The 17,484-nt window shown below is 25.9% G+C and overlaps 1 protein-coding gene across 4 annotated transcripts in view; it reads right to left on the bottom strand.

Annotated features, from left to right (window-relative positions):
* LOC135931357 (uncharacterized) overlaps nt 1-15,264 on the bottom strand; it is a 57,116-nt gene extending 41,852 nt beyond the window's left edge. For 3 of the 4 annotated variants that reach the window (XR_010573020.1, XM_065468410.1, XM_065468411.1), the window contains exon 1: nt 12,807-15,264. Coding sequence is in view for 3 of the 4 variants with exons in the window: in XM_065468410.1 (XP_065324482.1) it covers nt 12,807-14,804 (1,998 nt within the window). In the remaining variant the exon portion in view is untranslated. Of the gene's footprint in view, nt 1-11,294; nt 11,443-12,806 lie in introns of those variants that run through there. The other variant, XM_065468412.1, reaches the window with a different exon arrangement.
* Nucleotides 15,265-17,484: the final 2,220 nt, after the last annotated feature.

The raw sequence follows: 17,484 nt of genomic DNA, 5'->3' as shown, positions 1-17,484 counted from the left end.
AGAAAAATTACTCAACGATAGAAAGAGAGGCTCTAGCAGTGAAATTCGGGCTTACGAAATGTAAGGAATATCTGATAGGAAAAAGGTTTTTATTGTATACGGACCATAAGCCGTTGGTAGATTTATTTAAAAAAGAGAATAAGGAACTTATGATTTCACCCAGGTTGCAAAAATGGCTAATTTTAGTTGGTAATTTCGATTTTGAAATAAAATTCAGAGAAGGTAAACAAAATTGCTTACCGGACATTTTATCAAGATTGTTTAATAAAGACATTGAAGACAAAGAACCAGTAATCAATAGTTTAGAATATATAGAAGAAGAAGAAAATGTAAATGGTAATATTATAAGAGCGGTGAGAATAGATACAAGAGAAAAACCTATAACATTTGATATAGTAGATAAGATATCCCAAAAAGATGAAGAATTAATAAGAATTAAAGCTTGTTTAAAAGGAGATATAGAATGGAAAAATGAAGATAAAGCGTTTAAAAAAGTTAAGAGTGAATTAAATATAGAAGACAATTGTTTATTGAGATGATATAGATTAGTGATACCGAATGAATTAAGAAAGGAAACCTTAAATGTAATACATTCAGGTCATCAAGGCATAGAAAGAATGAAAAATAAAGCAAGAGAATATATGTGGTGGCCTAAGATGAATAAGGAAATAGAAGAGTTAGCAAGGAGCTGTGAAACCTGTAACATGTGGGCTAATGTTCCAGCAAAGAATAAGGAAGATAAATGGCCAAAGACAGACATTCCATGCGAAAGAATACATGTAGATTTTTTAGAATATGAGAAGAAAAGATTTTTTATCATGGTAGATGCAGGTTCAAAATGGATAGATTGTCAGCAAGTTTCAGGTTTATCAACAAGAGTAGCTTTAGACAAGATAAAGGATTTTGTAGGCAAATATGGGTTGATGAAGACGATAGTATCAGATGGAGGTCCAGCGTTTAAAGGTAGAGCATTTGATAAATTTTGTGATAGGTGGAATATTAGACATTTATTATCACCACCTTATTACCCAAGAAGCAATGGACAAGCTGAACGAATGGTAGCTTTAGTAAAGAGTTGGTTGAAAAAGGCAAAATATGGAGAAGGTCAATGGTGGTTATCATTGTTAGCATACAACAGTACGGAAACAGCAAAAGGAAAGTCACCAGCTGAAATATTTTTAGGAAGAAAGACGAGATCAGAATTAGATTTTTTAAAGGAAAAAGTGATAAGGAGAGAACAAGCAGATAGTGAAAGATTTCCAGTAGGAAGTTTGGTGTGGGTATTGTTGTTTGATGGGCCTATTAAATGGGGGAAGGGTGTAATAAGCAAAAATATAGGAAGGAAAAAAGTAGAAGTAAAGATTGAAGGACAAGAAGGAACCTTTACAAGGCACCTGAAGCAAGTAAGGTGTAGAAGCTTAAGGCCTTAGAGAGAAATGAGAATTATACGAAGAATTAGAAAAGAATAAATTGATGATAGACATAGTAGGAGAATCATAATTTAGAAAGGAATAAATTGATGATAGACATAGTAGGAGAATCATAATTTGGAAAGGAATAACGTGATGATAGACATAGTAGGAGAATCATAATTTGGAAAGGAATAACGTGATGATAGACATAGTAGGAGAATCATACGTTGTAGGAAATAAAAGGGATGTTAGACTTAATTAGGAGAGTTATATTTTATAAAGAGTTAGAGAAGAAAATCTAACCTAGTATAGAGAAATAAGAGTCGAAGAATATATATATATATGTGTATAAAGTATTTTATTTAGATGGCCTCCTATGTTAGAGTGGGTAACAAGGTAATGAAGATAGAGATAAGAGAGGTTGATGGTTCAGAAGAATCCAACAGATGGGTAGAAGCCGCTAGGAACGAAGCGAAACAAAGATACGGAGATTGGATACAAGAAACGCCAACGAGAGGGGGTCGCAGAATAGCGCCGTATACCACAAGAAGGAGAGTGGAATGCTGGGCGTGCGGGGGTGAACACAAACTTAGGTTTTGCCCAAGTATAGAGTTGACAACGTATAGTAATGCGAATGCACCAGGGAGGAACATGGTAACCGCGGCAAACTCGATGGAGTTAAGGGAGAATTAAAGGGGGAGATGTAGTATTATGTAAATTTAAGATGGTACGAAATTTAACATTTTTATAATTTTGTTATTATGTATATTTAACATTGTACGAAATTTAAGATTTTTATATTTGAATAATAATAGTTTAATATTTATATGTTTATTCTTCGAAAATTGGTAATATTTGTACTAGATTTAAGAATTACATATTTGAATAATGAGATTTTAATTTTTATATAGTTGATTCTTCGAAAATTGTTTAATTTTATATATATATATATATTTTTTTAATTCTTCGAAGTTCAGTTTTGGATAATTTGGATTCTTCGAAAATTATTTTATTATTATTTTTTAAATTGGATGACATTTTGAAGATAAAATTAATAAAAAAGGAAAGAGTTAATAAAGAAAAGGTAAATATACAATTTGATAAATTAGAATTATTATTATATATTTTAGGTACTCAAGGGTAAGTAATTAAACATCATTATTATTAGAATTAATCTTTTATTTTAATAAAGAAAGATTTAACAAACTTTGAATTCTTAATTGCTCTCCCACTACTGAGTAAACACCCTGAGGTAAGTTCGGATTTATAACATTTCCCAAGAAATTACTCTGTCGATTTGACCTGTACCAAAATTATCTTCAATATCAATCACTATCGACATTTTAAATTATTTTGAAAACTACAATTTATGCAGATTTAATTCAAAACATTTCCATATTTTTTTAATTCGTTTGTAAATAAAATTATTTAACTTGTAAAAGTTGATAAAAATATTTAAATATGTTATTTTAACAATTTTTTGCAGGTCAAATAATTTTATTTTTAAATAAATTAAAAAATATGGAAATGTTTTCCATCAAATCTGTCAACACTATAGATTTATAATGTAGATTTTTAAAAATAAATTTCAAAATTAAATAAAATAAATATATGAATTACATTTTAACAGTTTTTATGTGCATTTATTATATAAAATTGAAAGCAGCGAAGTAGCGCGTTGCTTTGTTACTTTCTAGCGCGCTAAAGCTAACGCTACTGGAAAAAGCGCTATTTTAACAACTCTGGAATTGTGTAATGTGTTAAATAAGTTAAAACAACATTAAAAAGCGCAAAGATTTGATATAGTGCACTAATTATCCTGAATGGGCTTATATAATTTGTGCCAGAAATTGTCTATTTTATGTAAGCCTTTATTGTAAAGACCAACATTTTTTTAAATATTTGTAATTTGTTTTAATTTTATATTCATTATACCAATAAAATTTTTTAGGTTTTGTGGGGTTAACTTATTTGCCATTTTACCACAGAGGGCATCATTATACCCCAGAAGGTTTGCCATCTTACCCAGATTCGTTGGTAAATACTAAAATCAAAACTTTTACTTAATACTTTATAGCGTCTCTAGTATAAAAGTTAGAAAATTTTTTTTTTATTTTGTGGTCTAATAATGAGGCTATCCAATAATACAATTTGTTTAATCTTATAAAATAAAAATAAAATTTTGTCGCATAAGAGCAAAACATTTGCCATATAACCCCGGTCCACCTATCTATGAAAAGAAAATGGTAACCAACAATGAGTGATAGAAACGAAAAATTTTTTTTATAAATAAGTTTCAAAAAAAATAAATTGAAGCTGATAGCATTTGCCACCAATACTGCTCATATTAACTCTATGTTCGTAATTTATGATATCCGAAATTTAATACTTTAAAAATAATAAAATAAATTATAATGTTATTTTATTTATATCATTATCATTTATAAATTTTATAAATAAAATTATATTGTATTATTATTGATATTCTCTAAGAAAATTTAAAGCTAATTATCTTTTTTATATAAAATAATTAAAAATTAAGCTAAAGCAAAAAAACGAAGAATGTGTTTTATCTTTATTATTTTGTATTATTGGTATATAAATTGCAAAAAAAATATTCAATATAAATAATTTCATTCCATGGTTTCACCGTATAATAATTTCTAATCCAGCTGTTTTAAAGTTCAAAATTTTAAACTTAAAAACAATTTTTTTTCAAAAATATTAATTTTAATTGGTGAATTTTGGTTGTTATTCTTAATGGTCTAGGTATTTTCTTTGCAGTTAGAAAAGAAATCGAAAAAAATTAATAGAAAATTATAAATTTCACATTTGATAATAGATTTTTTTTTAAAAAAATTATATTTTTAGATGAATAATGTTTGGCTTTTATCGATTTCTTTTAACATTAATGAGTGCTTAAGTTAGACAAATAATTGCATACAAGTTAGTTTTTTATAAATAGAGGCTGATATTTTTATATTTAAATATTCTTCGAATTAGGCCAGAGTGTTTTTTAAAATATAATAGGGTGGAGTCTAGGAGAATTCATCTTTTTAAAAAAAATGTGGGATGTGGGTCAATCTGAACTGTCAACCTCAAAATTAGTAACTAGGCCCTGCACACCACCCCCTATCCTCCTCCCCGCAGAGGGTTTACTAATAATAGCTCTGGCCGTGTCAAGACCCGGATTAATTTTTTTGAAATTTATTTCCTGTTTAGCCTATGCTATTCAGCCTTCGAGCTATGAACCTTTTTTGGTTTGTATTAATGTTGTAAACTTTTGTAAAAAATGATGAACCACTTCCTTTTTTTTGACGAACTGTGAAAGCGTCCTTTTTTTTTTGAAGAATACTTCGTTTTTTACTTTCGTTTAATTTTTAGGAAATAAAAAATATTAATTTAAGAAAATAATTTTTTAAGAAAATAATTTTTTAAGAAAAATTGGTTATTTTTTAATCAGCTGTTTTCTTTATCACGTTTGTTTTTTTTTAAACAGCCACTATTTGTGGCCTCTAGTATTTGCATTGCATTAAAATATTTTTATAATAATGATATTTTTAAAAAAAATTATTTAAAAAAAATATATTCAGGTCCTTTTTACGAATAAGAAAATAAAAAAAAAATTCCTTCAAATTAATATAAGAACAAATAATTTTTTTTTAAAAAAATTGTCACAAAAAAATCGATATTCTTTCGCAGGATTTATCTAATAAATTGATGGTAATTTTTTTTAAAATATAAAAAAGAAATAAATGAATATTCCACATTTCTTTCGTATGGTGGAATGGTCTCATGTTATCACTTGGCTTACATCCACCTCTATTGCGCGAACATGAATTGGGACCATTTTTTATATAATATATTTTGCTTAATGATCCTTGAAACAATATTTGTTGCGTAATGTAAGAGAAGAATTATTAATCTTCACTTCTAAATGTCTTGTTCAACCACATGATTGGGAGGTAAGGGTGGGGGGGGGGGTAGGAGGCTACCAAATTTTTTGAAGGGGTTAAGGGGGTAGGCATCGAATGGGGGTCAAATTTATTGAAAGGTTATAAACTACATTTTTGGATGAAATAGGGCAAAATATATTGCTGTAAAAATTTATATAGTAATTAAATTATAGGCCTATTCTAATATACAAAAATTACTAAACATCGGCCAAACTACATATATTGCATACAATAGTGATTTTAAACAAAAAGTTCCCCGCCAAACAGATAAATTATTTTTATAATAAAATTATATCATAATGCCTTCAAAAATAATTAGACTATAAAACCAACAACTATTCACTATAATAATTTCCTGATTAATATATATTGCAATTATATTAATTTCTATAAATTTTGATATTAATAAATAGCATTTGATATTAATAAATAGTATTTGTCAATTATTTACAGCTAGAATCTTGATAATTAGACCATTATTATTAAAAACTGAGTAAAAACGCCTATGTACGTAAATATAAGTTTTTAAAGGGGGAAAGGGGTTGCCACTAGTAAATTTTCTGTTTTGTAAATGATGTAACCTCTCTATGGTCAGCTCAGCAATCCATGATTATAATTATTATAACAATGATGTACCCATATTTCCAGTATAGGTCATTAACGGTTTTGGTTTCGGCGATATTGACCTTTAGTGTTTTAGTATCATGATTGGTTTTGGCATCGGTATTGGCTAAAAAATGAATCGGTACCTCTCTGATTAGATTATAGGTAATTAAATTTTTTAGAAATTTTTTTTCCAAAATTTATCAAATCGTAATTCTTATAATTGTATTTGTCAAAAAGAATTATTTCTATATTTTTTTTATAACCCATTAATAAATCATATATAAAATACGTTTGGCACATCAGTTTGGTAAGGTAAACATAATCGTTTGAATTTTAAAATAGTAGTTAAAAAAATATATATTCAATATTTTTTCCGGACTATTTTAAAAAGGAATTTAATTTGGTATTAAAATTATATATACCCCCCCCCCCCTTTGAAAAATTTATGAGGGTATAAAATAAACTATCTTTTTTGTATCTATCATCTTTCTATTGGATAATTATTCAAATAATTCACCACACCTCTCCCCCTTCTATATTCAACGTTGGTATAAAAGAATAAATCGAAAACATAAAATGATAATTAAAACGTATTACATTACAAAATATCTTAAATTTTTTAAAGAAAATGTCGTCAAGATGCGATGTTTTTTTAAAAAATATATTTTATTATATCATTTTAAATGTATTTAGATCCATTTATAGACCCCCCCCCCCCGACCAATTATAGAAATCCTATACAAGTAAATGTATATTTTTTCTAATAACTCTGCCTGAGGAATTTAATTCTAGAATACATTTCCACCAAGCCATAAGTTATATTATAGTGTGTATTGGAAGTAGCTAGAGAAACTGTCCCTTGAGACAAGTTTACGATCTCCGAGGCTCATGCCTTTAATTTCTAATATTATATGAGAAGGTGTCACTTTTAATGGGTACGATATTTCCTTTTTTAATTTAGGAGTCTACTTTAATTTCAATATAAAAACGCGTATTACACAAATAGCGATCTAATCAAGAGTAGATAGTTATAACAACACCTCAATTAACATATCAAAAAAATAGATGAAGATTTCCCTCACTAAAATATGAATTGTGTAATGTATAACTAATAAAAATTATCACAATATAATATTAATAGTGTTTTTTTAATGCTCGGACTCTCTGAGAGGCTAAGACCTGAATTGAGGCTTAGCAAGTTATTAATTAGGAAGATCTAAAATACAGTGAATTTTAATTTTAGCAAAAGTATGTTTTAAAAATGATCTCAACTGGTTAAATCCAAACATTTATCTGATCCCATGAAAACATAATAATAAGATAGGGTTCGGTTATATTTTAAAAAAACCAGTATGCTTATATTTTAATAAAGTAGAAGCCTTGTTAGTATAATAATAAGTCGAAAATGTCATATAATTTTTTGTAATAACTGTATAAGAAGTTAAGTTCATTAGTATTGAAATTGATCTTATGGCCATTTTTTTAAAAATGATAAATTCAGTTTGGTTTAATAATTTATTATAATATTTTTTTTAAAAAAACATTTACTAACTTGGTCTTGGTACAACAACCCTGTTTTTCTTCTTTAAATTAACATTTTTATTGTTTTATTTATTTTCATGTTCATTATATTATTTTCTGTTTATTTATAACTCGTATAAAACTTTACTTTGTCGTTAAATGCCTATTTTTCCACAGATTTCAAAATATACGGTTTTTTTTAAATTTTAAGTAAGTATAATAATAAAATTGTAAATTAAAAAAATTTCCAAAGCGTCTCAAAAATATTAGAATATAGTAGTATAAAATAGGAGTAGGAGAGCTCATCTTTTCTTAAAGCCTCTTCTCGCCATAAAGTAGATTTTTTTAAATTTAACTGAAATAGTTAAAATTTGAGTTTATAATTAATGATTACTATTAAATAATATTAAACAATACTCGTTATAAAGAAGGAAGCGTCCTAATCGGAATTTTTATATATTTTCAATTATGTAATAATTTCTCAAATAAAAATCTGATAATTAAGATTTGTAAATAGTGTTTAGAAGCTCTCCATTAACCCAGCAGTCATTTTCATCTTTTATTTTATAACAATTTTAAACAAAGGTATAACTTGGAAAAAAACTATTAATAAAATATTTTTAAAAAAAAACTAGAATTAAATTATTGGAGATAAGTGGTTTTTTTCTGCAAAAATATCTATAATTTTTTTTAGAATTAATTGAAGTCAGTTATAAAAATTTAATTGATGAAAATTATTATCACTTAAATGTAAAAAATTATTTTTGAAATACAAAAGTATTATCTACTTGGTTTTATTCGGTGTTATAGTCTTTATATTTGCGGCGACAGACGTTATTAATCTAAAACAAAGAAGTAGGGCCTTAACAAAGGTGCTAAAATTTATGATTTTTAAAAAATATCATTTTAAGCTAATAATCTCAAAACATAACCTCCCTATCTCTCCCCCACCTCCCTCTCCTTTAAAAATGAATAATTAGCTATACATTTTTTTAAATATAATATAGATAATTTTTAAACATAATGACCATTTTATATCTTTTCGAGAAAAAAGGGGGGTTTTCTTTAAAAAATGAAAACCCAAAGAAATTTTTTTTAAAAATGACCCCCCCCCCCCCAATGAAAATCCTAGATAGGCCAGTGGTAGGAGTGAAGTGTATAAAGATTGGTTAAAATAAATAGGGTATCACGTCAATTAAGCCCTCAAATTCTGCGCAGCTTCAATTCGGTGCCTATCTAATAATAATTTATTAGTATAAAACAAAAGGATTATTAAATAGAAGTCATGTTAAGGATTCGTCCTATTAATATATTTTTCATTTTTTTTTACAAAAATCTCAATTTTGATTTTTATAATTTTTAATATAAAACTTATATCTTAAAATGGAATATTTTTTATTATAGTTTTTATACATGTCGCTTGTTTTATAATTTGAAAACTTAAAATATATTTATTTATGTCCAGCTTTTATTTTGTTAAAATTAATATACCTTGTAAGTATACCCTACAAAAATAGAATCGAATAATTGCATTATTCGTATTCGTTTAAATCAAATAATTCATTATTCGTATTCGTACGAATAATAAAATAATTATTCGATTTGATTCGTCGAATATTCGATTCGAAAATATTATTTAACAATAAATTAAAAAAGATCGATTATAAAATTTATTTTGTAAAATTTAACTAATTTTATTAGTATGATAAAATAGAAGCATACATATATAGTATATTTATATATAATGTAGAAAAATAAATATAATATTTATATCATGTATAAGACATATCTGACAACAACCAATTCTTCAAACACAAAGTTTTTAACTATACTTCGGATTTTATACTATCACCAAATGTATATGAGATGATAGCTTTCAAAAATTTATCACAAAATGATAAAATATATTTTAATTAATTTTGATATAAGTTAAAAATAAAATTACATGTACTTATATTAAATTTTATACAGATTTACTTATAAAATATTTTTTACAAAAATGATTTGGATTTATAAGTTTTACTTTAAATATAAAAACTGTTCATAAAATTTACAAATGACCCCCAACATTATTTTAAAAAAGTTAATAGATTATTAATACCTTGTATATGAGTAAATTGTAGGGAATAATAGATTGTCAAAAAGCTATGCAATCTAAAAATACAAAACTCACATCTAGCAATATTTTACAAATAAAGTGGTAAAAATTTAGGCAAAAAGTAAAATTTATGATTTCTCCATCATCAAACAAAGGAGAAATATCTGCATCGCCCGTCATTCTTGAAGGGATAGCTACTAGTTTATTATAATTGTGTATGTGTTATTAATTCCATAAAATAAATACCTTTGTCCATAAAAGAATTTTCTGATGTTGTTTTGGATTATGACGTTATTTAAAATTTTTAAAATATAAAATGCTTCTTCAATATTCCACTAGGAAATTTTATTAAATAAGAATAATTTCAAGTAATTCCTAATTATCTAATATATATATATAATTATTTTTCAACATTTATTAATATAATACTATAAATTATTTTAGTAGAATAATCTCGATCGAATAATAGAAAAAAAATTATTCGACGAATAATATATTTTCCTTATTCAAATTCGATTCGATAATTGTGTTATTCATATTCGTAAAATATGAATCGAATCGAGTCGAATATCGAATAACAAATAATTCATTTTAGGTATACTTGTAAGTTACATTTTTGTATTCATTTGTATATATTATATTTTTATTTATTTATTTATTTTTTAAGGCTAATGTATTATGTAATTTTGTATATTTAGGATTTAATTTTTTTTATTTTAAATTTTATCTTTAAATGAAAATAAATTGCGCAAAAACAATAAGATATTTAATAATATCAAAAAAAATGAATTTAATAAACAAATATTTATACCCAGATTTCTTTGGTGAACCAATTTACCATGTTATAAGATATGTTGATCCAAAAAAAATTAGATAATAGCGATTTAAATATTAAAAAATTTAATTTGATAGGAAATCACGAATTTAAATTGCTTCTCAAGGAAATTTCAAATTTAGGTTAATAATTTAAAATTAATTATTTTTTAAAACCGTTATGAACCGGGTTAAATCGGTTTAAAAATATTTATAACAGTTAGGTTCATTCCTTTTATATTTTCTTTATAATGGTTCGGTTACGGTTCAGAAAATTATAACGGTTCGTTCCGATTTCGCTGTTCGGCTCGAAACCCTGATTTAAATATAACATTTTTTTTTTTAAAATTATTTTGAGGATTTTTAATAAAATGAGTCAATCTTAAAGAAATAAATATTTTTAAGTCAATAATTATTTTCATATCTGATAGATATGATTGGAAAATGCCAACTCTAGCATGAGACTTCCCTTTTATTAATCCCTTACCAATATTTCTAAAAAATTATTTGAATTTTTTTGGATCAATATTAATGTTTTTAAAAACGACCGATTAAGATTTTAACTAAAATAATATAAGATTCGAGATAGTGAGCCAAACCTTGCAATCTATACGCAAAATCTCCTGTTACATAAAATTATTTTGGCTAAAATCTTAATCAGGCCGTTTAACAACACTAATCAAAATACTTAATAACTAAATTGGTCCGCCAAAGAATTCAGGGTATAAATATTGGTTTATTAATTTTTTAATATTACTAAATTTTTTATTGATATTACACATTAGTAAATAAAAAAGAAATAATTAATAGGACCAACATTTAAAATGACTTATATTTAATCATCCTTTTGTTTTATACTAGTAAATTTATAATAAATTGCAACTGTATTAGATACGCGCCGAATTGTTGCCGTACTGAATTGTGGCCGCACCGAATTGTCGTGGAACCATATTTAAAAACAGCTTAAATGATCGGAGCTTAGATATTTGGGATCAGTTGTATCCAGTTTTATGCTTCAAATCGGAAAATTTCGTTGCTGAAAAAAAATGAGTTTTCAATTATATTTTACTCAGTTACCCAAATGGGTGACCAGCAACGAAACTCAAATTAATAATATTATTTATTATAATATAACTGAACTATTTTCTAATATAGCGCTTTTTTTTCTTGAAAAACAACTTGCTTATTTAGTTAAATCATCCGAGTTTCTTTATTACTAAATGGGAGATAAGAATTTGCGTTTTTTTTAAAATATGTTTTTTAAGGATAAATATGAGACTTAACAAAAATTTATTATGTTTAACCGCGACATAAAAAAAATCGATAGTATATATGTATAAACAATAAACATGCTTTTAACAAAAAAGTAATTTGCACGAAATTACTCTTATTTTTTAAAAAAACTAAATATATTAATTCGTAAACTTTCCTTATAAAAAGATTATACAATTACAAATTCAAATTTTTGGGGAGAAATTAATATTTATGTTAATTTTATAATTTAAATAAATAAAAATTATATCAATATTAATCAATTTGTCTTTCACCTTCTTTTTTCATTTTTTTGTTAAATAACGCCTAGAATGTAAATTTGCACTTTGAATTTGAATAGTGTAAGTACAACACATATATATCAACACTCATGAGACCATAAATTTAAAATATTAATATTAGGAAACATTGTAAATAATAAGATTTCTTGAGACTTAAAATATTTTTTAAAAAGTGGAATTACCTAATAAGCAGGTATTCTTACTTGAATTAATATTATATTTCAAATAGCAATTATTTAGATATTAATCAATTTTTTCAGGTTTTTTGGTATCCTTGAGAAAAAAAATCGGCACAATTTTATGAAGGGTAGGCCTTCATAAAATTCACGTTCGCTCATTTTGGGTAGGTCTATGACCAACGTGCTAGATAAGATATTACCCCTTATCGAAATATTTATCTCGAATCTCATGACCAATAATTTTTTATATAAAAATTTTGTAAATTGTGATTTTAGTTCATTTATATTTTCAGCCCTCTAAATTAAAATTCACAGAATATAGCAAAAAATTCAAGTATCTTTTTTCAAATTTAAGTTATGTTTATTTTTAATAGCAATCAAAAAAAATATATTATTATGAAAATCCTTTCCTAAATTAATATTTCAATTTTTAATATTTCGGTCAAAAAAATATTTTTTTAAAAAAATAAGAGTTCGGTAAATATTATATACAAGTAATGTAAGGTGACTTATTCTAACTTTTCTCTTCCACAATTCAAAGCCATTTTGCCACTTACCTATACAAAATATTTAATAATATGGGAATATTCTCAATTTTCCTGGAAAACTTTTTTATTCATCTACATGATTTGTTTATATTAATCAAGATTATAAATAGATACAATTACCTCGCATTCTGAACAGTTCCAATTGATTGAATACATGTCACAATCGATGCGTGTCAGAATCGAATGTAAATCCTTTGTAGATTTCTTAATTAATGTATCTAGACGGTTCAATTTTTTCAAAGTGTTTTTGCATGAATCGAATACGTTTGATCTCTTGAAATTTATTGTTTCGGTATCTGATTTATCTTGATATGAAGCACCTTTGGATATATAGCTAAAATTTTGGAGAATCAAGCTGGCTGAGGAATTAATGGAAACAGGATGCGTTAAGTCTTTTATAGAAAATAAATCTTGCTGGCTTAATAGGTTATACACCGGATATGCATCACAGAAGGATAGATAAGTCTTTTTTAGCATTTGAATCTGCTTATCACCTCGTTTTACTATATTTTTAGGTTTATTAATATTTACAGGGTTTGCGTTAGGTTGTTGAATACCATATCTCTGAGTCTGGCAAATGGATTTGATAACATCCCTTTTGAGTTTGAAATGAGTATTGGAAGAATATACATGAGTTTTATGTGTGTTAATATTTTCCATGTGTTTGGGAAGTAAGTCTTGATTTAAATTGGATATGTTGTAAGTTGTAAAATTGTTTTCTGCACTTGAACTAACTTTGAGCGAAATTTGATTGGCTTCATGCTTGAGTAGATGATGTAAATCATTTCTATTTACTTTTTCTATGTCATTGCTGATTTCATCTTTATCGAACTTTGGTAATATATTGGAAAATGGAAAATATTTCACCGGCTGCATTAAATAATTTCCTTGCTCATAATTTGGATATAGCGAGTTTTCTGATTGCCTTTTTCTGCGTTTTATATGCCGAATATTTTTCGGTGATGGCATTGTAAACCTAATGTTTGAATATAAATATTTTTTAAGTGTTATTACAGTTTGGGAGTGATATGTGGGCGATTTCGCTTGAAAATATCTGGTATAATATGTCTTTACGGTGGACTTGGAGTACAATTTTATAAGGTTAAAGTTAATAATTGAATGCTTGTTAATCTTAAGATATTTTCGCCTTTTATGCCTAATTCTAGTATGGTCCTTTTTAAGTATATATCCAATATAATATATATGATTTAGATAATTGCTTGGTGTTATAATTATGATTCGGGAAAAATTAAAATGATTGTCTGATGATGATAAATTTAAAGGGATATCAAAAGAGTGATTAGATTTTGATGTAATCCTATCAATTACAAACACTGACCAGTTATCGGTTGTGTTATATAAGGCTAGAAAATTAGCAACATATAAAAGGAATCGATCATGTTCTATAAAATTGCGCTTATTTTTCGATAATTTTAATGATGAAAGTTTCCCGTTTTTAAATCTATTACTCAAAATGTCATGAATCTTGATTTTTAGTGATTTATATTTAAATGCACTATTTACATACGGTACAAAGCGTAAAGTATGACTATTGAGTTGTGAATTGAACAGATTTTGACGCAAATAATCTATGTCTAAATTACATAATTTGATTATGAGGTCTTTTATGATGTAGTACTCCTCTCTTTTATAATGTTTAGTTAATTTAAATTTCACCCTATAAAATATGTGAGGCAAACAGATCCTGTAATTCATTGAAGAATAATTAGCGATTCGGAAGCATTTATCGATATAAGGTAATATAGTTTCGGTGTCGGAAGCATAATATAAGAATATCAAGGTATTTGGGTAGGCCATTTTTTTAAAAACCTTTCGCTTACCGTTAAGGTTGTTTATATGTCCCGCTTTGTCGCTACTGTAGGTAGGAAACACTAACGATAGAAACATTGTTACGATCAGCAGAGTTTTAAGGAAAATTGTCAAATGCTTGGACAAATTTCTCACAAATGATAGTAAATCTTTGACGAAAAAATTTCTTATAACCTTTCGACCAAACCGCGAAAGAAGATTGGATGATTGACTAAATGGAGCGCGGAATAAAGAGATTTGTATCGTGTTTTCAATGTGTATTTGTCCATTGTAGAATGTGTATATCATATTTTTTACGCCTAATTAACTTTTGCATGAGTCCAGCGTGTGAAAAATTATAATTTCTAATAATTTCTAAACGATATAATATTTACAAAGAACGTATTTTTTAAAGAAAATAAAATATTTTAAAAAATAATTAAAAGATTGAAGTTTCAAACCAAAAGAAGTGTTTAAATGTTTTCCTTTTTTAAAAAAATGATCATTTTGTATATTCTAGAATTTAAAAACCGGATTTGAAATAAACTAGTGTCGTGTATATCTTCTCCTTCGAACCAATACACCTAATTCTTTAGTCTTCATATTATTATGTATATTTAAATATTCGATTTTTTTAAAATTAAATAATATTTATTGGAAAATGCGTGATTTTTTTAATCAATTATTATAAAGCTTTTAATTGTAGTATACAAATTTAGGAATATTTAATATTTTTCAAAATAAATTCCAATAATAAGTTTAAAATAATTTTTTTTATAATAATCTTTCTATAATAACACTCTACAAAACTACTTTTTTTTTAATTTAAAAAAAAAATATGCTGTTTATTATTGAGATTATAAAATATAGATATAAAAATATATTTTAATCAATAACTTATTGCAGATAACCTAAAATATTTATTATTATTTTTTTATTAAATATTTTATTAAATTTTTATTAAGTTTTTAAATAAAATATTTTAAAAAATTATATCACCACTGTTCACATGTATAAAAGATCGATGCTAAAAACTAAACTTGGAAACTATATATTTTAAAAAATAACAAAAAGATTTTCGTTTCATCTTTTTATTTATAATTCGATGATTTGCCAAAAAAGAGTTTTCTGGGTTTCATGTATATTTTTTTTATTAATTACACCCAGGTTTAGCATTTCGAATTTTTTAATAATTCAAATCCAATAACTCTCTTTTTCGAGTAGTTATAATCGTTCTGATATTTACTTCTAATAAAAATAATTATACATATTTTTTCTAGTGTTATTAAAATGACTAGTTTCAAGTAACCAAGTTATCTTTTTGCTAACTGTAACTATTTACTTCTAACGAAATGTAACTATGTAATTAGTTGCATTTTTTACACATGGAGGTATAATAATAAAAGCATAGAAGAGATCTCCTGACCCTAAGCCATTTTAATTTTTTTTAGATATAACCAGGAATTTTATTTTTAAAATACCCGGGTCGTGCCGTATATTTTAAAATCGAAGATTTTAATTCCCCATTAGTAGTAGCTATACGGGCCTGACCGAAATATCTTTATTTTAAATCCGGGCCGGTGCTAATGGTACCTTTGCACTGGTAAATTCTTATGAGATTTAATTATTTGAAGTGATTATGTGCCATTAAAATATAATATCACATTGTTAATAAAATAGTGGTTATTTTATTAATCATATCCTACTTCTTCTGATTACTGCGGATTGGCTGTAAAAACTATACAAATAAAATCACGCCTTTATATGATAGATTGTTATAAAAGTACCCATAAATACATTTAAAATAGTATATATGCTAGCTGTAAAGTGTTTCCAACTGTTTTTTCTTCAACTTTAAGTCATTTTTTGAGTGTTTTTTTAAATTTAAAATTCTGATTTTACTATAAATGTATTCCATCATGTTTGATGTCTCTCCTATAAATTTATGAATTTAATATAGTTTATATTAGTGTTTCCACATGTTTTTTAATATAAATTATAAATAACTCAAAGGTTAACGGCAAAAGTGTCTACAATTCATAAAATAGATAGTCTAAACATGCTGGAATACATTTCTGGTAAAATCAGAATTTTAAATTAAAAAACTCATATTGAAAATATAACACATTGACTGAAAAAACAGATTGCCGCTAACATATATATATAAATTTTGTTTTTTTTTTATTTCAAGGGAGATTTTTTAGTTATATGTAAACTCCAAGACACATAATTTTATTTTTATTACAAAACTTTTATTTTTATGATAAATTTAATGTATAAATGCTTGTGTACCAGCAAATATTATATTTAAAAAAAATAAATCCATATAATTATTGACACGTGTCTAGACTTTTAGTGTAACCGAAACTATCGACTCTAATCTCATTTTTGACAATTATTGACATGTGTTTTCGATCATACTCATTCCTAGGCTGATCCTAACCTAAACTTCTACTCTGAACTATCCTCGGGATATTATTGAAACTTTTTTTTGTAGATTCTAATCGTAATCCCACTTTTAAATTAATTTATCATGGTAAAAGCGACTACGACCACTACAGCTAAATTTCCTTTGTTAACAAGCTCATGCCATATTCGTCCGGCGATTTCTTTCAATCTCGAGTTCACCCTTTTATAACAGGAAGTAGCCTCTCCAGAAATAATGTAACTACCGTAGTTCCCACCCAATTCCTTGTAGTTTAGGTAGTGATTATGACGGGGGATACAACATTTGTAATTTAACGCCAAAAGTAGTTACTTTTCACGTTATTTTTAAAATATTTATGTATGTCTCATTCATGGGGTTCCTGAAACCGAATCCAAATTTTCAGGATTCGATGAATCTTTTATTAAGAATTTTAGTTTCAGCGAAAGATTGGCCGAGCCAAATCCCAATTTTTCTTAAACAACTTAAAGCTTTTCCTTTATTTAATCTTGTGAAGATGACAAGCTTGTTTTGTTTAACTCATACAAAGTAAGCCATACCTCT

This window comes from Gordionus sp. m RMFG-2023, chromosome 1 (genome assembly GCF_954871325.1).
Source record: "Gordionus sp. m RMFG-2023 chromosome 1, tfGorSpeb1-WG-v2, whole genome shotgun sequence".
Lineage (NCBI taxonomy): Eukaryota > Metazoa > Nematomorpha > Gordioida > Chordodea > Parachordodidae > Gordionus > Gordionus sp. m RMFG-2023.
Note: the sequence above shows the minus strand (reverse complement) of the source record. Positions and strands in the feature narration are given on the sequence as shown.